At 39.3% G+C, this 26,283-nt stretch overlaps 1 protein-coding gene across 1 annotated transcript in view; it reads left to right on the top strand.

The window, feature by feature from the left end:
• The window catches only part of rasgef1ba (RasGEF domain family, member 1Ba), a 137,389-nt gene that overhangs the window by 27,623 nt on the left and 83,483 nt on the right, over nt 1-26,283 (top strand). Inside the window, exon 3 of the mRNA XM_084728191.1 lies at nt 8,076-8,129. Coding sequence (XP_084584317.1) covers nt 8,076-8,129 — 54 coding nt within the window. The remainder of the gene's footprint in view (nt 1-8,075; nt 8,130-26,283) is intronic.

Genomic DNA, 26,283 nt, shown 5'->3' on the forward strand with positions numbered 1-26,283 from the left:
TAGCATACGATTTTTTGAAGAACATTAACATTTTTTCTTTAAATGAGGAACATAATAACTTAAAAAAGTGAGACTTTATAGGTTCAACAACCGCCACTGTTTTTGTTTACGTCTTTGTTTCATTTACATCTTCCCCTGGTTGTTATTTCCAGGGCATCTCGACTGGTCACTATCTCCACAGAGTGACCGCCTTTTTCCTCTCGATTGATAACGCCGCTTCCTCCAAGGCTTTCCGTTGAGGCCTAATTCCATTTTAATTTCCTCCCAGACCTACAGTATGCATGCCATCTCCGCATTAAAGCCCACAAGATTATATTTCAATTTAAACATTGTGTAGTCAGCTTTGTTTTCATTTTATAGCTCAAGGTAAACACTTTCTGCTGTGATTGTTTCCTCTGAAAGAGCTGATCCTGTCTGCTGCGAGTTACTTCAGGCTGAGCCATTTAGAGACCAGGGACACTTTTATTTATTAGATTATGATTTAAACGTGAAAACGTGTAGCCTGAGAAAGTTGTGTTTTGCACTGATGGACAACATGCTGTAATTTTGTTTTGTCAAGCAGAGTTTTATTTTTATTATGCAATTTAAACTTGTCTATTCAGTTCATTTAATTGTTTGAAATGATTGCTGATCATAAATAAATTCTTTTGTTTCATCTGAACTCATTTAAGCATGCTGTTGACACTAAAGTGGATTATCTGTACAGATACAGGCCAAATGGAAATACTGATAACATGACAGTTTCAGTAATCTGATTTTGAATATATTGAATAAAATTTCTTGATCTGTTCTTTTTTAAACTATCGGTTAGTGAGCACTTTGTGTTATATTTTGATTAAATTGTGTCATGTAAGTCTTTTGATTTAAATTTGCTGCAGTTTACATTTCCATTCAGATTTTACTGTCATTCTGAGCCTTTATAATAATCAGAATAAGGGCTTGTAGAAGCCGCCTGCGTGGCAATTGAAACAAACAACAGTCAATCTCTGACTGATATCCAGATAACACAACTGCCTATAAATACACGATCACTCAGCAGCGGTGTGGCCTGATTCGCTCATGACCTGGTTCCTGTTGAGCGACGGACAGAGTCACATGCTCCAGAAGTCTCTTCAAAACTAGGGCAGGGGCAGCTGTCCAGAAATTACATAAACTTTGCACGTTTTGTAACAACATCACATGACACCCTCTCAAGGCTCGTGGTCAACACATTCTCCAGAGAGACTGAGAGTTATTGGACGTCTAAGGTTTTCATGCACTGCAAAAAATGTCAGTCTGAACAGGGTCAGCTAAAGTTGAAGAAAAGTATTTGCAGATTTTAAAGCAACCTTTTTTCCAGTGTGTTCTTGACCTAATCTGTTCTGGCACAGGCTGCCTGTTTCTTTTTGAGATGGTTGTTGTTATGTAAGTTGAAGTTCCTTTGTAGTGAAAGGTCCTCCAGATACTTGTCTAAATCTGTACTGGACTGTGGCTTCCAAACATTCTCATACCTGCTTGAACACGGCAGCTTTTTTATGCTTCGTAAAGCCGTGGCTGATCCATGCGCAGCTCAGGTTTAAACATTTAAATATTTGCTGTTTGATTATTTAAATCAGAAATACCAAACCTGATGTCACTGACTTAAGTTAAGCAAACGTTGGCACAAGACGAGCACATTATACTTTGACACTGACGAGCAATGATGAGAAACTTCTTAACATTGATGAGTAACTTACACTTTAAGCTGATCAGCTGTTTGTAACGGTAAAAACAAAAGCCTGCTGATCTGAAAATCCACACTCCGGAGCTGCCTGCTTTACTGCCTGTCAGACTCCATTAAAGGGATAATTCAACTAAAAATGAAAATTCAGTCATTATCTACTCATCCTCTTACTGATTGAGGGTTGGGTTTAATTTTTTAGTCCACAAATCACTGCTGCACTTTCACAGAAAAACAGCAGAATCTCCCAGCCATTGTAACTCAGTGGTGACCAGTTTTCAAAGACTAAAAAAACTCAAAGAAAAAAAAAAGCCTATATGCTGCATGTCTGTCATAATCTAAGTCTCCTAATGCCCATTCACTGGTGTGTGTGCACACCGTCACACCACACACACCCAGTTCAGTCAGTCATCTTGGCATGTGTGGGCTTTAGGAGACTTGGATTACACCAGATGAGCACTATGAACACATTTTATGTTTTTTGTTCTGTTATTTTTTATGTTTGAAAACGGGTGTCACATCCCTGTGAGACTCCAGTAGTGTTTCGGGTGCTAAAAAACTAAACATTCAGTTGGCATGAAGGTGAGTAGATAATGTGTGAATTTTCATTTTCAGGGGAACTATCCAATATTATTCGATTTAAGCATCATAAACATCCACTCCTTCTAAAAGATTATTATTAAGATCATAAATTTGACTGACTTTTATATTTAGTCTTTGTCTTGTGTCAGATGTCCTTGTTAGGTTTAGTAAAACTTTAGTTGACACTAATTCTGGACATTTTAGTCTCATAGTAAAAAAAAAAGTATTTTAGTCTCATTTCAATGAAATCTATTTATTTTTGTCCTTTTTTTAAATGATCAGATTATATTCAGGATTCTAGTCATTATTTCTTTTATTTTAGTCAAAGATCTGGTTCAGTGATTCACAAACACTACATAATATAACACTATCACCGTACATGGTGGCTTAATATAGAAAACAAACAAAAACAACCTATAGTTTCCCTCCTTGAATGTCTCACTTCAGGTTTATTGTATTCTTACCAGCTACTTTATAGCCGCATTGCCTCCCTTCTGGTACAACAAGGCATTTTCTTTTCTTTCTTAGCCTCACAATGAAAATTGTCCCATTCCATTTAGTTTAGCAGAGCCTTTCCAATGAGCCAACTTGCACAACAGCAGCACCCTGACTCTGTCTGACCTGAATGGAACAGAACCTTAATTAGTATCATTGGTATCACCTGTGTTTAAACTAATATTTCATATCAAAATGGCTGTCTGAAACAGGTCTGTTCAACATTACAAAATCGGGCACCTTGACTTTGCAGGACTAATCATTTAGGATGAAGAGGGGAGGGTCAGTGGGGTTAAAGGCTACGGGTCTCTGCTCGGTTGTAAACATGGAAATCCAACTTTAGCGGGTCACCTTGAGTTCACGCCGATCCCTGTCATCAGGATAATAACCCAGTTTTTGTCAGATGTCACAGATCGGTGGTCTCCAAGTGGTCATCCAGTTGCGATGTCTCCAGCTTTGTGGTTGTAAGACGTCACAGGTCAGAGGTCACAGGTAGTATTACTGCTCTGCTGTCCAAGTCCCCAAAGCAATTATCTTATGACTGCTGGGAAGGAGGAAAGTGCTGAGTGGTACAGCGGATGATCTAAAGGGTTCCTGTTAGGGTCTGTGTTCTTCAGCATGTGTGTGCTGCTTTATTGCATCCTTCCTGACATCATTCTTTCTTTGCCCCTTTGTCAACAATTGTCAACAGTAATGTTAGTGTTGAAATAACTAGGGATGAGTCCATGTGATTAAAATCACAGTCCATTTCACCCATCAATGTAAAAATTCTGCCCATTTTTTGACATATCACAAGCACACATTTGATGGCCATCTTTGATTTGTCTAGTTTTTGATTTGGAAGAAATCATCAGATTCATCTCATGTCAGTCATGTTATCACTCAGGCTGTCAGTTACCTGTCAAATCATAGTAGTTTTACCAAGTCATGGCCGTCTTATACATTTGATTTGCCTTTGTAAGCTGTACAAGCTAATAAGCGGCTTGTATTTGCACGTTGATGTTGACATTTTCCTAAATCCTCTGTAAGAGTATTACAAAGCCAGACACTAACAAGTTTAAATGACGAATGAAGGGGCTGTGTTGGTGTTTTGTTCAAGGTACCAGTGAGGCAATGAAATACAATTGTAGGAGTAATAAATTGATTTGTTTAAGAGCTTATCAGACGCCAAATTACTGTGCAAATGTGTTTTGGGACTCAGGTTGTCTCTCTGTACATCTGTCCCATTCTCATGAGTGCGATATCTCAGGAACACCTGAGGAGAGTTTCTTCAAATTTGGTACCAGACGTCCACTTGGACTCAAGGATGAGCTGATTCGAATTTGCTGGTCAAAAGTCTGGGTGCCCCAATGGCTCAGTTGGCAGAGTTCTCTGCAGTAGTCCCAGTTCAATTAGAGCCTGTGGTCCTTTGCTGTGTGTCTTCCCTGCTCTCTCCCTGCGTTTCTGTCAAGCCTTCAGCTGTCATAATAAAGGCAAACATGCCCCAAGAATATACATACATAAAACCTCATGTCGGTCCCATTCATAGGCATGTAGATGTTGCATTGACCGTTGGATTGTATGTCAACGTGATATCACAGGAACACCTGGAGGGAATTTCATTGCATCAGGCACAAATGTCCACTTGTCATCAATGATGAACTGTATGAACTGACATAAGTCAAGAATTCTAATACACTAATTGTAACAAATTTTCACACAAATTTCTAATAGGATGGAGATTATGAAGTGATGACATTATAGCTCCAAAAAGATCAAAGGTCAACTTCAGTGTGACATTATAATTTTCAGCTCTCTATCAGTCAACAGTAAAAATAGTCTGTAAGTGAAGACGGCATGTTTCTCACTGGAAGTTATTCTCTGGAATCATACATAGTGTATAGTGAAAAATATGCAAATATAGTGCAAAAATATACTTAACACTCTTTGGAGGAATTCCTCCAAAGTTGCAGGTCAATATAGTGGTAAGTTCCATATTAATTTTGTTCGAAGTCTTCACTACATACATGATATGAGTCTAGACAGACATGGATATAAACTGCAACTCGACTGGTTGGCAGAGGTGTGGAACTGTAATTCAAATTTCTTTTATCCTGACAACTGTGAGATAAAAATACATGAACTTTGATAATTACTGCATGCAGTTTGATGTTATGTTCTAAAGACTGACATAGTAGGTGGCTGAGAAACTCCACACATTTCTCTCTACGCGTGGTAATGGATTTAGCTCTCAAATAGGATTACTTCATATTCAGGCTGTTTATGCAGCTGCAGCCTGAAAAAATAACCTTGTGACTTTTCTTGTAACAGCCCTCGCTGCTTGCCCCTCATAATTCCTAAAAAGCACCCTGAACTGATGACCTTTACCACAATTTGTTCTTTCTTTTCAATTAGTCTCTGCACTGCCGCATAAATGATTCATATAACTCGGCCTGAGTCTGTATTAATAACTAATAAGGATAAGTGATATTAGGAAACAGCTAGTGTGCTGGCACAGCAGAAGGTCAGAAAGGTCTGAGATTACACTGGTCATGCTGAGACAAAATGTCCACTGCTGACGCAGGACGCCATCTGATCAAGAGCAGAAATGGAATAGTAGTATTAGCAGCTTGTAAATTATATCGGTCATTACGTGCCTTTTGGTTTTGGGAATTATTCCTGCCAGCATGGTCTGCTGCAGCTCTGTATAATGACTGTCCTGTACAGTAAAAGGAGGCTGTATTCAGAATCTGTAAAATATGAGTTGATCTCTTGATCCTCTGGCTAGATAATGCAAACGGCTTGCAACCTCCAGGATTTAATCGGTTAAATCCCTCTTTTTCACTAATGTGGTTTAAGAGGATTTCCGCTATACATTATTATGGCATCAGACAAGTCATTTCCTGAGCAGAGATAATTCCCTTTTTTATCTCAGTATCATATGTTTGATTCTATTATTTAGCAAAAATATCTTCAAGGTTTCTACTTCTGCATGCCGTAGAAATAAATTATTTGTATTAACTTAAAGGAAATGTGATGATTTGAAATAAATTAAATCTTCTAGTCAGATAAACTTGATATTATATTACTGAATTTATTAAATTTCAAGTGTAAGGGGTTAATGACTGAATTCAGTACTAATGTTTTGCAGTGTTTACTGTAAAAAAAAAAAAAAAAAATTGAAAAGGGTCTCAGGAGAGGTTTAACTCTCAAAAAATGCATGCTGGGAAATCTTCTACTTAATTTACTAAATTGATTGAACTCTGTATAGAAAATTTATTCAACTCATCAAGTCAAAATATTTCATATTAGAAGAACTCATGTTTGTAAGAACTGAAACAATCTGAAAATAAAAAGTAGAAATTTTAAGTTTAAGGGACTGTTCATCCAAAAATCAAAATGACATATTGTTCCTCTGGCCCGTAGTGCTATTTATCCATCTAGATTCTTTTGGAGTTTTGGAAATATGTGAAAGTTGTTCCCACATGAAACTGCTGACAACCAGCTGTGTGGATTATCTTGAGTAACTGGGTCATGATATCTGGAAAGAGACACTGGTGGTTGGGATGGCTCTTTGAGCACTGCAGGCAAGAGGAAAAATACGTCTTTTGATTTTTGCATGAACTGTCCCTTTAATTAACTTGAATAAATAGAACTCATATATTCAAATGCCAGTAGCTCCCTGTATGATTTTGTACGAAAACAAACAAACAAAAGCATGCACACACCTACACTAAATGGAACACACTCACATGTTACCTCCACTACAAGAAGAATAAATACAACATGTAGTGTGGCAGCATCAAAGTGGCCTTTCCCATTGATTTCCTGTTTCTGTGTCACAGAGAAGCAGGTTGGTTAATAGGGCTGAGTTATGCAACAGCATGCAGCTGTAGGCTTTTACCCATAAATCCCTGCCAGTGCTCAACTTGAGGAGATTAAAGTTGAGCGAGTGCCCACCCTGACAGCGGCACATGGAAGTGGGCGCTGCAGGGTCATTTTCAGTTATTTTTCACTCCGCTGGAAAACAGAGAGGAGATTTGAAACTTTTGCTTTTGACTTTTTATCCTTACTCAGGAGGATACAGAGTTAAGATTTTGTGCTTTTAAGGTGTACAAAAAAATCACAGGGCTAACTTTTAGGAGAAAATACCTTTTCATTTCTCAGCCTGCAGTTTTCTCAGTGATTAATTTGTAAAACTCCAGAGTCGTGGATGCTGATCACAAGAGAGCTGAACCATGAGTCTGTGAAATCACTTCTGTTTGCTCTCTGTAATTCCTCCATGCAAACAGAAAGGAAATATTTGTTTATTGTCTCATCTCCTTGCCTCCGAATGCTGGGACAAACACTGTTAATTATATGCTTGGTTCAGAGAGCTTGTCTTGTTTCTTTTAATCCAGTTATTTCTCCACGCGTTGGGACTACGTGACTGTGTGGAGGAACACCCTGAGATCTGGCTGGTGTATGTCTTTTTGTCATCATCTGACTTGCAAAGGGAAGCACTTATTTCTGCTCTGTCGGCTCTTTCAGTATTTAACTTCAACTTTAATTAGCCTGTACGTGCCACCCACATTCAGGCCCACATTAAACCCAGATAACTACCATTACTCTCGCCAAAGGCTCCTGTCCTGCCATAATAAATTCTGATTTTTTATTAGCCTCATTATTTTCCCCTGTGCCGTCAGTTTGCTCCGATGCCCACAGCTCAGCAGGTTTCCACGCGGTCGCCACCTTGTGACAGAAGATTTATTTGTTTTACCTTGTTGGACCAGTTGTGTCCAACAGACTTGGCTGAGATGGAAGCGACTGTTGTTTAGTGGAGGGTCAGTAAAATGGCTTTGTCGTGTTGAAGAGGTTTAGCCGCAACAAAAATGTGATAAAGTGGAGATGCATAAACATACCGCAGACTGTCTATTATAGTCACCCATGTCAAGGCAGATCTAGTTTAAACGCACTTGAACTTTCTGTATTTTCCCTCCCAACCACAAAGCTTCATCACTTCTCTGGCCTAATGGGAATTTTTGGGAATTTCCCAGGATGTCAGCAGAATTCTCAACAAATCCCTGCAGAAACCTATATGTCAAAGAACAGTATGGATTTTAATTGCTATTAATTGCTTTGGAGCCTGTTTGGAAAAAAATAAAGCATGCTCAGTGAATTTTTTATTGGGAAATCAATAACTGTGTGATTTCCCTGCCTCACAATACACTCTATATATGAGAGGTTGAAAGTCATGCTGGTTAGTACAGATGACTCATGATACCCTGTTTTCATGTGTGCACGAAAGTAACAGAATCTTCTCTTTTTTTTCTCTCTTCAGCCAACAATTTTTGGGACATTAACCAATGAGAGGGCTCTGTTCGACAACAGACTGGTGAGTCACCTCAGTATGAACTTTCCTTAACTGATCGATGATGCTCACAAAGTCAGGGCATTTGGGTTTTTAGGGTGTAAAAGTAAAGTTGGTTTTAATTGAAAAACAGCAAATAATGAGAATTTTAATTAACCTAAAATTCCTCAGGATAAAAATTCCCAAAAGCAGCAACAGATGTCTGTATTAGTGAGTAAGTGTGTGTGTGCGTGTGTGTTTGTGTTTGTGTGTGTGAACATGAGTGTCGTTTATTGTTTTCGAAGCTGAATTTACCCTCTAAATATGGTGGACTCTGGGTTTTGTTCATATTAATAAATTTTTAAAGTAATGTCCTTTTCACCATTCAGCCGTGTCTCTGCATGACAGATGGCAAAAATCTTGTCTCTTTGTCGATGATACCATGTTTTGATGGGACACAAAGACTTCCTCTGTCTCTCTGTTGTTGTGTAATGCAAATGCTGATGGCAGACGCCACAGAAAGCCAATTAACCAGCAACAAAGGAAATTATTAAGCTGCCCGGTTGTTTGCCTGGCGAGATCTGTCGGAGGAGGGGAGTCTGTGGTGAGTCTGTGCCAACTGGCACATGACTTATTTAATTACTTAGCCCTGCGGCACCGAGTGAATCCGGCAGATTTATGGATTCGTCCATTTCCCATTTATCAGAAAACAATAAAAGCGTCCTATTATGCTCCGTCTCCAAAGCACTCTTGGGCCCCATGGCCATTCAGCAGCATCTCCCTGCTCCGTCTATAGGCCTCTGCCTTTTATCAGTCTGGTCTAAGTGATGGACTGCAGCAGGTGGGTGGGCGGTCCACTGTTTTTCCATTCTCAGGTACAATATGTACTGGACAGCCTGATCATGAAAGATTGTTTAAACCCTTTGAGAGTGTGAAGAGCCGAACCTGGTCCAAAGCCAGACAGGATTATGGATGTTTAGTGTCGTTTGATGGAATGTGTCCAAGTTTTTCAGCTGCTTTGAGGACCAAAGTCTAGCACTTCAGTCTTCATTAAGGTTTGGGCTGTTAATTTAAGGAAAGAAACTGAAAACCAAGTTAAAAACGCTTGGCTTGATATAAGGTAAACAGATGGAGGTTACTTACTTCTTAGGTTAAACTAATATGTGGCATCAATAATTGCTTTTAAATAGAAATTCTTTCTTCTTAAGAGTCAAAATGCTATTTTCCAGAGTCCATCTAAAAACATTCTCCCATTTACAGTAGCCCAGAACAGACGATCAGAACATTGTCTGTAGATATGGGCTTTTGGGGTTTTTTGTGAACCACCACTGCAGGTTCTCGTAGTTCTCCTCCTCTGCAAGCTCACTGCTAGATGCCACTAATTCCTACACTCTGGTACTTTAAAGCGACTACAAAAATAATTTCTGGTGCCAAATTTCCATTGTTTCTTGTTGGTTACTATTTTAACCTGGATGTCGTGGTCATAAATTTGTTAGCCCTTGACCAAAAAGGAAATTGGAATTTTGGGATAATTTTACAAGAGTCATAAGGTCATATAAAAAGAAAAAGTAATTTTATTTTGAGCCTATTCTTTTGGAGTAAATCCAGTCTTTTTTGTGAAGTGGTAATCCATATGGATTCAAACATATTAAGTGGAGTGGCTTACAAAGAGGCTAAAAATCCCTGTCACTCATCGCCCCACTCTGCATACGTACACCCCTTGGGGTGGGGGTCGCAAATCTGACTTTTTAGGGTTGATGTGCTAAAACTCTTTGAAAACCAGCACATTAGATAATACCAGGCTTTAGCTGCTTTAAGTCTTGCAGATAATCCACTCAGGGTTCATTTCCCTTTTCCTGAAGAACTGTGGGGTTTGGTGAGGTTTTCTCTTCTTCTCTGACTGAAATCTCTGGATTTCACGTTGGCCTCAAAAGTGTGAAGGCGCAGGTGGAAAGGGCGGCAGGCGCTGGCCGAGGATTATGCTAACGCCATGCATACCGAAGAACAGCACTCTCAGTGGGACAGGCAGCCAGAGAAGGCAGCCGCCATGATATCACCACAGACGGCTTAACTCCCATGCATCAGGAGGCTTTGTGGGATTAATCTAATAATAAAGCTAGAATTGTGCCTAAATCCTAATTGATTTTTTTTGCACCCTTATGAACATTGTACTGATCATTGTATAGTGGATAAATCCACTATGCAGCTGTGTCTCTGCAGCTCTGATCATGAACTACTGTCAGTGAACTGGGAAATGTAACCTGGTTGAACTCTTTTCTACATTTTGTAAAGTAGAACAGGAAGAAAATTCCTTAATGTCAGGATTTCCTCAGAGATTTTCCGTGTGTTGCTTTCAGACTCGAGACTAGTAAACATCTAATATCGAGCTGGGAATGAACAAGTCTTTGATTTTGCTGCAATTAACTTGATACTACGACTGTAATTTAATGACAGATAATTTACTGCAGTCATTTATTTGTCATTTGAAGATGAATAAATGGATGAATAAAACAGCACCGAGAGGCTTATAATGAAGCAGGAGTCTTTGACCATTAATAGGGATGGGTTTCCCCTGACAACGAAAGCAGGATGCCAACCGAGGAGGCAAATACTCTGAATTTTAATGAAGGTGGGGTTTTAGTAGCGGGTTGAGTGTGTCCTATTAAACCAGTAAGGAGCTGTGTTTACAGTCCTCTGCCATTAAGACTAAATCATTTGACTTCTCAAGAGAGCTTCTGACATACATTTACGATGTATAATTTTCATCACAAGTTCACTGATCCCACGTTTTAATCACCCACTGTCCTGCGCTGTGCACATCACATGCCAGTCAGGATGATTTTCTGTTGCTCTTCTGTAAAAGTGGACGAGAACTTGGCACAGGAATTTTGCCCTTTTTATCAGGGTGGAGATGTGTGATGTCCATGACAGATTTTCTGTGATGTTAATTCCCAGGAACCTAAAAGTGTTCACCTGCTTCACCTCAGCTCTGTAGACAAGGATGTGTGTCTTGGACTCCTTTTTCTAAAAATCAACAATCATCTCCTTGTTTTTTCTGATGATGATCAGTAGGCTGTTTGCTGTGCAGCACACAGTAAGACTGTTGATTTCCTCCTAATATGAAGTTTAATTATTGTTTGAAATCTGGCTGGTGATGGTGACATGGAGCCGTATTTGTGTCAGATGTTGCAGTCATGGGTGTACGGTGTGATCAGGAGGGGACTGAGCACACAGTCCTGGGGTGCTCCAGCTTCAGATTGTGTGGAATGCTAAGATGAAATCAACAAACAACATTCTGATGTAGGTGTTGTTTTTATTAAGATGGAGAGGGCATCCTCTGTGGATGTGTAATTCTGAATGGAAACCAGTAAAGGTCCAGGCTGGCTGGGATGTTCAAAGTGTCGGTGTTGTCAGAGGTGCCAATCTTCTCATCTTACTGTCAAAAAGAAAGAAAATGACTATTTATTATTGTGCTTGTTTTCACTGAAATTCAGTTATTTAGTTGATTGGCACTGCTGATAAGACACAGACACACATGTCTGCTGAAAGAGAATTGAATCTGGGACCTTTCAGCTACAGGATTATATTTCTGTTTGTGAGGTCACCCTGCTGCCAAAATACATGTACCTGTTCTAACTCATAGTTCATTTTAACATTTGATCTTTCACTCTTTGCAAATGTCACAGACCCAGAACATCCATTATATAACTCTAAACCATTCTGGGAAAGGTATGATAAGTACATGGCACATGAGTGATGTGTATTTAACTCTAAAATCCAGGCTTGTTGCATAAGTCTGATATAAGGGCACCGGTTATATAAACGTGTTTCTCAAAGAAATCAGAAGCCCGGCCAAGTGTGTTCCTTCAGAGGCCTGATCTTCCTCCAACATCAGCAACCCACTGCTGGGAATGTGGACGTGGGCCAAAACCAAAAGTGCTGCATTTTTCCTCCTCGTCCATTTGTGTCGGCGTAACAAAGTTGGCAGCAGGAATCAGCACAAAAGCTCACTTAGTGTATTAAAGCACAGTAAAAGTCGACTACAGTAAAGTGATGCACCCGAGATACTGAACCTTAACCTGTATGAACCTAGAAGTCATGGTTACAAGATACAAACACACCCTGTGTTTGTATACAGCCTAATAAACTGGTAATGAGGTTCGTTTATAGCCGATTCAAATGTCATGAGCTCATATAAACACCTCGTTGAAGATAGTGTAATTGAATTTAACCAAATCCAACTGAAAAGTCTCCTCATTTTCTTCATCAACATCAACACATCATGAATACCCTACTGAGCTGAGTTGGTTTAAAACAATCAAACCACGTATTTGAAAGTTTTGGCTTGTACTTCAATATATACATACAACAAAAATATAAGTTATTTGCTCAAAGCTTTCATGAAATTAAGTAAAAGATCTAAGACTTTTTCTGTGCACACAAAAGGTTTATACCTCTCGAAATTTGTTAACATCTGTGTTAGTGAGCGCTTCTGCTTTGCCAAGATCCATCCACCTGACAGGTGTGGCATACAGAGATGCTCATTAAACAGTATGGTTATTGCAGAGGTGAGCCTTGGACTGGTCACAATAAAATGTCACTGTAACATGCAGATTCATCTTGAAAGGCACTAAAATGTGGCTATTTCACTTTGGGCTACAGATAGGAGGAGAAAGTCATGACCCACTTTTCTCAGTGACAGTGCAATGACTTATTACCAAGATATGGCTAACATGTTAGTTGCCTATTTAGACATGCAGCAGACACCATTATCATTCATTTGAAGTTGTCTTTCTGGTGACCTGATTAATGAAAATCCAGTATTCATGCTCTTTTCAGCTCTGTTTTGGTCACCACTGACTCCCAAGGGAAACAACAACACATGACTCTTAAGCTCTTAAATGCCCCAGTTTTACAGCCTCAAAACCCAAACAGTCATCTAAAATGAGCTAAAACAGTTGCGATATTAAAACTTTGACATTTTAGTCACACTGACCATGTAATCCTGTTAGATCCCACATGTGACAAGTGCCATTTGGAGGACAGATTATTCCAAAGCACCGTGCAGTACCATGAGTACTGACATTTTAACATGGGGTCGCCCCAGTGAGAATTATACTCCTGACCTACACCGTGTTAGTGACAGGGCTCCACATGGCTCTGTTGAATTAATTATATTAATGGCAGATGTTTATAATTAGTATGATGTCATCTGGTTTTGCTTGGAATCCCCAGAGTTGCTCCACAGTGTAGTGCGTAGACACGCTGACGTCCATTCCCGTTAATTATTTAATAATTGAAAACAGTGTTGGTGCCCGTAGCCACTGGTGTTTCCTGACTGGACACAGACACACCAGCAAGACAGTCTAAAGCAAACCAGTCTAAAGCAAACCAGAACCTGTCCAAAACTTCATTTATTTCTCCTCCTGGCCTTTCCTCTTGGCCTCTGTCATTTCATTCATTCTGTAACGGCTCTGGACACGGTGTGACTCTGTACAGATGAAGTCTAATAACTTTTTAAAAGTAACATTTCACAGATATTCAGAACATCAACCACTAGGCCTTTTAAGTTAGAAGGCACTGGTCTGCTGGCAGGGGTGGAAGTAATGAACTACTCATGTTACATTACAGTAATCTGCTTCACTGATTTTAAAGTCATAATTGTCAGCTTACAATTTGAATTACTATGTGAACATTTCACCTTCATTTTTGTGAATGAAAATGTGAAACTTGGACATAAGGGCAAAAGACAAAAATACTGCAGCAGGCACAGGTTTGCAGAGGTGACCAGAACATTGCAGGAGTTGTGACTAATTTTTCCTTAGTTGCATGAACGCAAATACATTTTGTTTTTGGACATTTGCTCAATAACTGATGCTGTCACTTTTCTTTGTTCCCCTGCCTCGTACATGTTTCTGATGTCTTTACCGTGATGTATTTGTGCTGACATCAAAACATTATCTTCAAAACATTTTTCCTCTTGGGCTCATAGTGTGAGCTTAGGCTTTATGAAAGCTTTGACTTTAGCTTTGACTTTTTCTCCAGTGAACTCTATGACCAACAGACGTTCTGGAATCACATTGCCTCTCGTTTTCATGACACATCTTCATGTAAATTATCCTTTTTTCCACCCTTCTTTGCTCCAGTCACATGATAGTAACATCATCAACTCACCCACTCACTCATTGTGAGTCCTCCAGACTTTGACCTGACATTCTGACATTGCATCTTTTTACAAGAGCGCTGGCAGGGTAAAGTCCATTCAATGTCTAGTTCAACTGATTTGGACCTCTGCATTCTCACATACAGCTCCTTTAGGCGATCAGTAATAAGTTCAGGGTCGCAATGCATGTGTGAAAGAGACTTCTGTGGTTGTTTGCTGACAATCTGCCATCAATTAAGTCAAGACCAACCACAGAGCGGTTGCACAACCACTTGCTGCTACCACTCAACCTCGTTTGTGTGTTTGTGATCTCTGATAACCTTCAGCTGGCATCAGACTGGAAAGCGTCACACACACATGCCTTCAGATATTATGTAACCTTGTCATGGCAGGCTGCTCATCTCTTCACACGGACACACACACGTTGATGAACTCTGAGCCGCGGGGATGAAATTAGCTGGCTGCCCAGCAGTGGGACTATCGGGTGCGTGTGTTTGGATGTGTTTATGTTGAATGGTTAGCTACTTGCAAACACGTCTCAGGGCCTGCTGGTCTTGTGATTATTAGTCATGGCCTGAACATTGGCCTCGGGCCCAACTTGTACTCTCTTTTCAATGTGCGTGTGAGTGTGTGTATGTTCCTGCTGTGCTCATTTAATACCTGGTATTCAATGACATGCTGTATTATCCTCCGCTTGCCTGTGCTTTGAACTAAGGGAAGGAAGTGTCTGTCCTACATTTCATAGACTAACACACACACACACACACACACACACACACACACACACACACACACACACACGTCCATCTCTGTTTTAAGTGCTGACTGTTTCCTCTATAAAGAGAATGATGACCTGCTGATGCCAAAATAGTGTCAGCTCTTCCTTGGAAATGTCAGTCTGGCCAGCTGAATGTGATGATGTCTCATGTAAAAGAATTTCATTATTACTGATGATTTATTTCAGTTTAGTGATAACACCCATTTGCTGAAGAAATATCTGAATGTGTGCCAAAATGTCCCACTGCACATCATAAAAAGCAAACATTAACATAATTTCTGAGTTCTTTAGAGAACCTCCAATCCAACCATAAAAAAAAACATCCATCTTTTTAAATGTATTTGTGCTATTTGTACCACAAATTGCTGCACATTTCTCTAGCTGCCTATTTCACTGCAGGTTTCCAGCAATAAACCAGGGACCACAATTGTAGTATTTTTTTTTGTATGCTATACATGCTTGTGCATTTCACAAACGGCAGGAAAACCTCAATCTCCCACCAACATTTACCTGCTGGCCTGTGAAGATGTGTAGAGTGATCTTCCTCCAGGAATATCTGTCTTGTGACTTGATGACTTGGTTGCTTTGATGCAAAGCTTGAGATGGATGTTTTGGCCTTCACACCTCTACTTCAGTTCCTTCCACTTAACTTCCTGGTCTGAAAACAAAGACTAAGTTGCCCTCTGACTCATGACCTTTCTAGAGTTTTATCTTCAACCAAACATCTGCAGATGGCCAACTGTGATACCAATGAGGGTGCACTCACACCCATATATTTTAAGTTAAGAAAAATGTTGATAGGGTTTGGTTGCTAGATCTAGATCTAGGCCATATCTGGATATGTATCCAGCTTACTGAACCCTTCGATTACACCATCCCATGGGCATCAAACGTCCAACTATGTATTGTTGTTGGCTCAAAATTCTACATGCAATATGACTGAACATTTGTAGATTTCCAACTCTGTTTGCTGTAGTCTGCCCAGTTAGAATCCTAGTAAAGCTAAGTGAAATATCCAAATTGCAGAAGCTGCAATTTTTTGATATAGGAAAATGTGTGGCAAAATATCATTGTATTGAAGTACTGTAGTGCTGCTGAGAGGCCCTGACCTACAAATCTGGTTCTCCAGATGTAAGAAAACATGTTTGTTTGATACAGACCCCATTAAATGTCACATCATTATGATTTTTGTTCACTGAAAATAATTGACCGTATCTACTAAACTTGAATCATATCACAAAATCTGTCAAAATATTTGCAATATTATTTTTTTTTACCATATAGTACAGCCCTAGTTTGCTATCGACAGACAGAAACATAGCCGGGCTACTGCAATTTATGCTTGTTTAGTCCCGTTCAACCAAACCCTGGAGCGTTTACCCCTGTGGTGCAATTTGCTTGGGTTGGTGTAACTCTCTGGTCTGCCTTGAAGGGATGGTCTCAGACCACTGTCAAGTTCATATGCTCTATAGTCTGGCTACAGATCAACACCAATATGAGCAGAGCCAGTCGGTGCTCCATGATGAATGATAACCAGGTAAAAATTGGGCCGTTTGTTGTCTTTTTATACACCAACTGTAACTGTATCCTTGCATTTTTTTTAATTCAAGAACCACACCTTCAGGTGTTAACCTGCCCATAGTTTCATTTTAGTACTTCAACTACTGTTCTCTCTTTCACTGAAGTGTCAAGCAACACTTGTTTCATTAGGAGGGTGTTATTAATGTCACATCTTTCAGCTTGTGGCCTTCATCTGGGTTGTCAGACAACACTTAATTTACAAGATTTCAGCAGGTTAAAATAATGTTTTTGGGATGTACACTTGGCTTTTTGTTTTTTACATAGACAGGAAATGAGGGCAAGAGATGGGAGAGATGACTTGCAACATAGGACCCCAGCCCAGGATAAGGTGGCCAGCAGTTTGAACTCCCTACATTACACAGCAGCTATTGGAAAATTCACACATATTGCATTTGCCCATGGATGAAAGTCATATGATGTCGTGTGGTTTTAGATAAATCAAATTCCCCAACTGACCCTGATGAAGGCCACATGCCCAAGTGTGTCGGTTACATAATAAAGTTGTTCTTAATAATGCAAGAGTTGCTGGAGCTGTGGTCCTTGTGACTACCTCTCCTCTCCATGAACCTTCAAATACATGAAGTAGTACTGAAACTCCTGCTTGACTCTACAGAAACAAAAACGACTGACATTTTTTGGCACAGTATTCTGTAAAGATCATGTTTTCACACTTTCACAACACCAGTTTCCTCTGCAGTTTGACAGAGCAGTTGTATGTTAGTTCTCTGTGCTTCAGGATTTACCAGAAAGACTAAATAACACACCTCACACATTCGACTGATTGTAATTCACCTTCCCTCCTGTTGCCTTCCTGTGTGACAGAGGGTCCAAATTACTGCGTTGGCTAATATTCAGTTTTGTGCCCCTCTGCCTGCCCTCCCCCTCTCTCCAAATCCAGTAATCCAAGAGGAAATGAAATTGGCTTAGTGACTTTCCAACCTGTCAGGAGGGAAAGCCACACAGGACTGCAGTGAACAGTTTAAGCTGATTAACCCCAATAAAGAGGGTTATCTTATTAAAGCTTGACTTTGCAGGCTATACGCAGGTTTGCTTGATGAATATGAGTGAATACAGAGAGCACATTAATAAATGGTGGCTCGGGAAAGCTTATGTAACTCGTGTTTTCAACTAAGACCAAATTCTACAAGTGCCTGATAGGAGTCCATGGCTACAACATAATAGACATATTCATGCTGGACACGACCAAAAATTTTGGGTTAAAATTTGCTTCAGAAATGTATCACTTTTGCACAAAATCAGTGTATGTGGTTTTTGCTTGATGCTGCGTCCATAGAAAGGTGGACCTGTCTGTCTCATGAAGCAGGATCATAAAGTTATCTTGATGAATTCGCTCAGTAAATCGCAGAATTTTGTTTTGCCCATCAGTCCAGATTAGAGTCAGTCACATGTTTTGCTCACTGACCTGAATTTGGCCACTGTGATGTTTTCTGACTATAAATTATATGACATATGTCTGTTGAAATCAATGGATTTAATGCTCGAGCAGGGGGATGAACCCCAACGTCAGTCGGTGACATAAGGCTTGCGGTATGCTTGTTTTTCAACATTCATTTCCACTGCATGATATGGCTGGACTCAACTTGAATTGACTCGCTTTTGATACTGAGGCTCTGTGCAGACATCTGCGTCCACAGACAAGTCTGCAGGAGAGTTTGGAAGATCCTATATCGGTGTGCAGATGATGACACTGGTGGTGGATGGTTGATCAATTCTCTGACCAGTCAGTGGTCTGCAGCCCGTTTGAAACCTCGACCAGGGTGATACCAGACTCCTGCAATAAAAGCGTTCTGCTTAAGGTGAGGAAGTATCATCATTTTGAATAAGTTTAAGCGATAAAAGCACTTTGGTTAGGGTTAGGGTGAATAATGCTGTTGTCACTATGAGTTGATAGTGTCTGGCAAGATTGCCTATTTTGGCAGAAAGCAAATGAAATACACTTTCAGTGACATTTTTACTGATACTGATCAGTATTTTGTGACTTGTTAAATTTGTTTCATTTTTCATTTTCTCATGTTAACATAAATGCATTTCATTTGGCTTTACATTTCCCACAAAAAGGTATTTGCTGTTGACTCAGTTTGGGTTTTATTTGTGGTTCTTTCCTTCCCTCTTGTTTCTTTGTCTTGACTTCTTGCCTTTGTTCCTTTTCCCATCCCTTTGATTTCTTTTTCCCCCCTCCTGTTTATTACTCACCTGCTCCTGAGCATCCCTACAGTCAGTGCTGCGTATATATACTCAACTGTTTGTATCCCTGTTTGCAAGCTCATCTGCCTCATTTCCTCTTGTGTGTTCAGTGCTTTCTAGTATTATTTCCTAGTGTTTATTTCAGCGGTTTTCACCTTTTCCCTGCCTGCTTTATTTGGCTTGTTTTGGGCTGCCTACACATGTATGACTTTTGGCCCTTCAGTAAAGACTTTGTGTTTGAACTCTACCTTGCTTTCTGTGAATATCTCTGCACCTGAGTCTTTCTTCCTCCCAGAGCGACCTGTTGCAAATTAGTTGTAAGAGGGAAAGAGGGGTGGTGTGACCCACTGATCAACTTCCACCACAACTTACATCACTAAAACAACAACCAAACAAGCAGGTATTTGTGCTGAACGTCTTCCTTAGGTTTGTACCATGGACTACTTGCACAGCAGACATTTTGACATCATACCAGAAAACATATTAATGATTGTTGCATCCCACTTAGGGAGTCCCCTCTATTGTGAATGCTGGGTCACTGTCACTGTTCCACCTGTGTTATTCCTGCTCTGACAAGTCAAAATGTCCGCTGTCCAACCAGTCCGTTTGCTGCAATAGCAGACTTGTGTTCTGTGGTAATCACTGAAATTGATGCCAGCCTCAGACACTAATTATGAGCAGTCACAGTAGTCTTGTTGAAACAGTGAGGGTAATGAGTTTAGGCAGTGATCCGTAAGCTCTCATTTTAGTCAATTGCCTTTACAGGAGGAAATGCCAAGCCTTACCTCCTGGTTCTTTCACTTGAATGGAGAAACACTCAAACAACCCTATTAAATATGTTTGTTTTATCTCAATCCTGGCTGTATGCGATATTACTGTCATGCAAAAGAAGAAAAAGCAGTAAACTTTTTTTTTCTGGCTGTTTGTTTGATGTGTTTCCTGCAGTGTTCTATAAGAATAAGAAGACCTGGCACAGGTGATAATACCACATGAAAAATGTGTGACAAAAGAAGCACACAAAGAAAGAAGAAATGTGTTTTTGTACTTTCTGCAGAGTGTTGCTGCTGCTGCAATGACAAAAAAATATTTTCAGGTTCTTGTACTTGCTTTTTGTGTTTTGTTAAAACCTTTTAACTGTTTTAACTAGATCCTTTTCACATTATATATATCATACAATCAAATTATGTTCTACAAACATTTCTTGTTATAGCAACATATCACTTGAACTTTTATTTCACTAAGCTTTCTCATCATCACACAACAACAACAACAATTTGGTGTAGAGTAATAACAAGAAAGATATCATAACATGAAAGAATCTTGTTATAACATAGTATTTTTTGCAAAAATGGCTGTATTGCACTTCTGTACAAGATAGAAAATTAAAAATACAAAATAAACAAAAAAAAAAAAAAGCAAAATGAAACTGAATATATTGACTAAGACTAGAAATGTACACTTAGTAGAGTCTCTACCAGGGAACCAGAACAGAGTATTTGGATGTAACCCAATTGTAATTTTTTCTTCCTAACTGTGGGTTACAATTATATTTATTTTGTAATTTATTACATGTAGTTGGTTAGTCTTCAGCACTAGTGACATTTTGTCATATTTATCCTATGAATTGTTGAGTTAAGGCCAGAAACGTGTTTTGTGAGTTTGCAGTGATGACCAAATGTGAAGAAATTACCTCCAGGCTTTCCCTACAAAACATGGGACGGACATGAGGTTACAGCGACCTTTGACGAGAGAAATCTCACCAGTTCATCTTTGAGTCCAAGTGGACATTTGTGACAGGTTTTAAGAAATCCCCTCAAAAAAAAACATCTGGATCACAGCAGTCCTTCTGCGTACAGTTATGAATATGCACACAACATTGGACTGATGGATTCAGTAGTAGTATGTGATTTTAGCTGTAGACGAGCTGTAGGTCTGCGGTCATAACTTGATTTGAGCTGTCAGATTTTTTTTAATGGTGCCTCGAATTCATGAGACAAAAAAATAAAATGTTTCTAGCCATAAGACCTTTTGAGTGTTTTGAATACTGCTAATATTGCTGGCATATACCATCAAAAATATTAAAGGACGGACATCAATTCATGTGTATATGTGGATAAAAAGCATTTTCATGTAGTTTCTACTGGTTTGCAATCAGAATATCTCCATGTGTCTCTGTCCAAATTGTCCTTTAGCATCAAAAGCAGTAAAAATCCTGCTGAAGCCTGGAGTAAAGAGAAGAAAACGGCTCCTCTTATCATGTCCAAACACAAAGCCTCAGAAAACATTTCTGTGTTTTAAATTTATGCATTAAAGACGCTCTAGGCCGCACTCTGCATACATCAGCTATTAAACAAATGGGATTTCAGATCAAATAATAAGCAGTTTGTCTTGTGTTTGCCATTGTACTGTAAGGAAGCACAAATCACAATGCTGGCCTTAAAAGAGGGTATTTTCTCTCTTAATATTAAGGGGGCGGAGGGGTTGGTTCATGTTTTATTCATGATAAATCCTGGCCTTTGGCAAAGCAAAGGCTTTTTATGTAGTTAAGTGAGATTACATTTGTTAAGTCATTTGTTAAATTGTACAACACAATGAGGCTGTGTAAATATGTGTGCACTGTTTAGCACGACCAGCGTGGCTGTTAAAATAAAATGTTAATGTGTTTTAAAGAAGAACCTGAACAACGCCACAATTGAACAAATATGCAAAACAAATATGATGTTCCTTTTCAAAGGTTACATGTCATTGTTTTTACGTTTAGGCTGAAATGATAATCCATTCATTATATTTTTATGTCACTGAACCATTTTATTTTGACACTCAACATTAGGTTTCACTCAGCCGGTTGATTTACTATAAAAAGTGGATCTTCTCCTCTGGATCTGTATGTGCATTTATTATCCGAAACTTTTATCCTGTTTGGTTTATTAACAAGCCTTAATGATCTCACAGCTGCCAAATTGTTTTTCTCACAGCTCCCAGAGGTGTGAACAGTTTTTTTCCTCTTGATTTTTTTTATTTTTGGCAGCCCTGCAAAATGCCAAGCGGGCTACTTTCATTGATTTCGAAAGGTCAAGTACACAGTTGTTTGCAGAAGCGTAATAAGAGTGACTTTTTTCAGTTGTCTGATCCAAAGGGCTGCCTTGTGAAGCTGCCAGATAATTAATGACTTAGTAATTAGCAGGTTTATTGTTTGTGTTCATCCATTATGTCACTGCAGGTTGACTGTTCCTTCTTCAATGCATTTTGATTGACAGGGAGTTTAACTGGGGGTGGGTGCAGCGTGATTTGCAAACCAAATCTGCAAACCTGTGAGTGTTAATGAGAAGGAGGTGTTGCACAGTTACTTCTACATTTGTGATGGTGCAAGACACAACCTGTAATCCGAAAATAAAGACAAGGGGTTTGTAGAGCGTGTGGAAAAAATGTTGTACAGCATTTGGTGGCTACTGAACAAATTACAAGGGTAAGGAGTTTACCTTGATAACATAGAAGTCGGACAGACAGGATGCAGTTTTTGCAGTGAAAGTTGCCTTTTCCCATTTTCTTTTCTCTAAGTGGTAAATGTTTTGGTCACTGGTCACACGCTCTGGACATCTCAAGCAGCATGAGTATGAGACAATTTTCTGTCATGTTTTTAAATGTGACCATTTTCATGGGAAGAAAATACCAAAAAAAGAGGCAATTTAGTGTTTCCGCCAGAATTGTATTCATTTTATTTATTTATAAGTGGCCGTGTGATTTATTTAGACAGTAGTACAGGGGTTGTTTTCGTCTGTATGTTCTCTCTTCGTGCACAGACTCTGCTGCACTTATTTATTTGCAGTCACTGAAACCTCTTCATGGTGATCCAGATGTTTTTGGCATCCAGCTCATCAATATTCATATGACCTCCAGCTGAACTCTGCTATTTGTTTAAATATTTCAGAGCAAGTAAAAAGTTACTTATTTGTGGCTTTGGAGGGAAAGCGCACATCTTTAGTGACATAAAAGACAGCTTTCTGTCCAACAGTCGTGTGGTTCAACAGCAGGAAGGGAAAGACATATATCCTCTCACTGCCGTTACTCAGAGAAGCTTAACGTTTGGCTGAGAGTTAAAAGAGCGGCAGCCACAGAGATGAAGCAAAAGCAAACCTGTGAAAACACATTAAAGATGAACTTCTGAACTTTTACATGAATCCCATATGAGTTTTATGATCTAACACGGTTGATCAAGCAAATCATTCATCAAAGACATTTAAAACACACATGAACAGCAGCTGCAGTTAAGATGTTAACTCAAGTTGAATAATAATCACTAACAAGCTCCCTAGTTGTCATAATAATTTGGCACTCGAGTTCAGAGAATAATATTACGAGATGAAATGTGTTTCTAGCCATATCCACACAGGGTTTGTATCACCTGGGTATATATGCAGTTGTTTTGATTAATGGGTCTTATTTTGGGAGGAGAGAGGTCTACTGGAGATCTTTTTTACTGGTGGTTAATTTCTTCTTCATCTTGTCGATGTACAATTTATTCTTATCTCATGAAAAAGCGATGCAGTAGTGGAATCTCCGGAGGAAGGTTGGAACGCAGTTTTTTCCCACAATTAGCAAGTTTTTCTTTTGATCAAATTTCAGAAGCTCAGAGTTTTTGACCATGAAATCACAAAATATTAAAATATTAACCATTATTCACTTTCACTTCAGTGAGTTTACTCGATAATTTTCAAAATATATTTTTGGGTTTCTTAACCTTGAAAGTTTATCTAGAGAAGAAAAGTGAATTATTTAAATAAAACCTTAAAGAGGTAGAACTTTTTTCAAAATTTCAAAACTCAAAAATCTGTTGCACTATGTTGCCTTGAAGTTTTGAGTTTTCTCAACTTTTTCCTTTTACAGTGAACTTTATGACTCTTCTACTGTCTGCGCGTTGCTCTTTTCATGTTTGGTGGAGCTTTTCTATTATTATGATCTGTGCCATAATGCTCCTGTATTTGTGCTGAATGCGCTGTTGTGTGCATCCTGTTGTACCGCCTTGCGCTCTGCTGCTCTCAGATTATGTTAAATAGTTGTCGGCGTATGTCAACGACAATAGTGAATATAGTGTGTGTCATTTGAGTGTGTGTGTTGTTTTGAGAATCTCTGTATAGTTTTATCTGAAGCTTTATATGTTGATATTTGGGTGTCATCGGCACTGGATTAAAAATGGGGCTGATCTTGTAAATGCCAGTGCCATTTTTTGATCCCAGTACTAGTGCAGGAGCCTCAGACTCAAACTGGCTTGGGGCCACTGCTGGTTATGTCATCTCATAGAGTCACCACTTCAACATTCAAGAGCTGCAGGAAAACACAATATTTCTGAATTTTGATTTTTGTTTCCATTACTAACTAACTAAAAACATACATTAGTTAGGCATGCATTTGACACAAACTCATTCATTAATACCTTTGATGAAAAATATTATGGGTTTTGTCTGTGCTTTTGTCACATAGTATGCAGTGAAAAGTGAGCTTTTCTGGAGCATAACATTTTTATTGTACATTTTAACAGACGAGATATTCAATAACATGGAGCCGATAAGATGAAATTTGGAAAAATAAAACAATTTCCCATACAGATAATTTCTGGTGCACAGATGGTATTTTCTCACTGTCTCTGTATCAGTATTGTAGTGGAAATTCTGAAGAATGGTTCACTCAGACACTGAAGAAGAGTTCGGGAGTCCCAGATGACTTACACAGGAGTATTTAATGAAGCTCGATCGAGGAGAATTCAGATTAGCAATACACTTTGAATATTGTGACTGCCAACCCAATTCTGAAGGTTACTTCTCGAGTGAAGGTATTTAACTGTCCCCTGACATTCACTGGAATTTGACACGCCACCATGTATGGGCCTGATGTGTCTATCTATGTGCACACAAATTCTATTGGGCATAAGTGCAAAACAAGAAGCTATGCACCTCTTTGCTCTAAATCACTGTATCTGTCGGCCTTGCTCATGTATTGTGCCCTGCTAGAGAATGTGGAGACAGTCTGTCTGCCCGATAAGCCATAACCTTGGGACCTCAGGAGAAAGTATCTGGGGGATGCACTACTCTCCTACTTGTGCAGCTGTGGACTGTAGTTGTGCAGAGTGACCAACTACTAGTGTGCCTGTTCAGGTTAGATGACCTATGACTGGACCCTTCATGACTGCATCGTCACCCATATAAAGAGAGACTCAGGGACCAATCTAAGAGCTAGTGAGGCAAGTGAGGCAAATTCCACAACAAGTATATTGTATAAAATAAAACACATGTTTTCTGCATATGCTTTTAGGGGCTCCATATTCACAAATACAAACATAGAAATGAGTTTGTTTGACATTCTGCTCCGAAGTCTATTGGTATTGGACGGGAAAGACATCATCACCATCACTATTTCAGACAGACAGGGTGTTACAAAATCCTCCTCTTATCTCACCATGCAGAGCATTTGGCAGCAGCTGAAGCTTACATGCCAGTGGATGCTCACATACCACTGATAGTTGTACTTTGGCCTCATGATTACATGAGCATCCTTTACGCAACGTGCCTTCTGTGCCCTCACATGCCATCATGAAAGTGAAGTCAGGCTGGTGATGTATTGTATGCTGTATGTGGAAATGTATAGAAAAGCTGGTTCTTATGGACAGCTGGATAGTTGGGTTATTTAAGGATTGTAATGCTCACTTTATCAGGCAAAATAATTGATAAAGTGGGAAAGTTAAATTACAGAGGTAAAATTTTGAAATATCTGACCATTATAATGAATGTTCACAGCAAGCGTGACACAATTTTGTGAATAAATTATTAAGCCTCTTATTAAAAATCATGTCCCAGCACAAGAGATATAGTTTATATCTGTGATGATGACCTGGAGTTCATTTTACTTGATAAAAAACAAAATACCTGGGTACAGCCAATACTGACAAAGAGGTGATTTTCACTGTATGGTTCCTGATTCAGGAGCTGAAACTGGACCACAGCTGCTTCATGACGTATTTCAGGAAGTCACAAGTTTGAAGAAGCAGAGGAGTCATTTCAGAGAGCTGAGGAGCAGCAGGAGGTCATAAGAAAGATATGATTTGTAAACAGTTCCAGCTGTGTGCGTTTGGTTTATCCATCCTCCTCCACAGGACGGAGGTCGCCTGGTCAGATGTTTTCCATCAGAACGCAAAAAAAGTGTATGTCTTTGAAATTCCATTCAAGATGACATAGAGTAACACCAAAAATATTTAGTTAGTAGTTCTCCAAGGATGAAGGAATATCTTGTGGTCCGTCCTTACAGTTAGATAGCGACTTATCTTCGTCAGTAAACATCAGAAACAGCGTTGAGGATCGTCTCAGTCTTGGCCTCATTTAGATGAATGATGGCAGCATTCCTGACCCTCGTCTGCCAGAATATCTTCATGGCATTCATAAACAAATGATAAATGAAGGGCAGTTATTCATCAGAATATATTC

This window comes from Lutjanus erythropterus, chromosome 10 (assembly GCF_056507025.1).
Source record: "Lutjanus erythropterus isolate fLutEry1 chromosome 10, fLutEry1.hap2, whole genome shotgun sequence".
NCBI lineage: Eukaryota > Metazoa > Chordata > Actinopteri > Lutjaniformes > Lutjanidae > Lutjanus > Lutjanus erythropterus.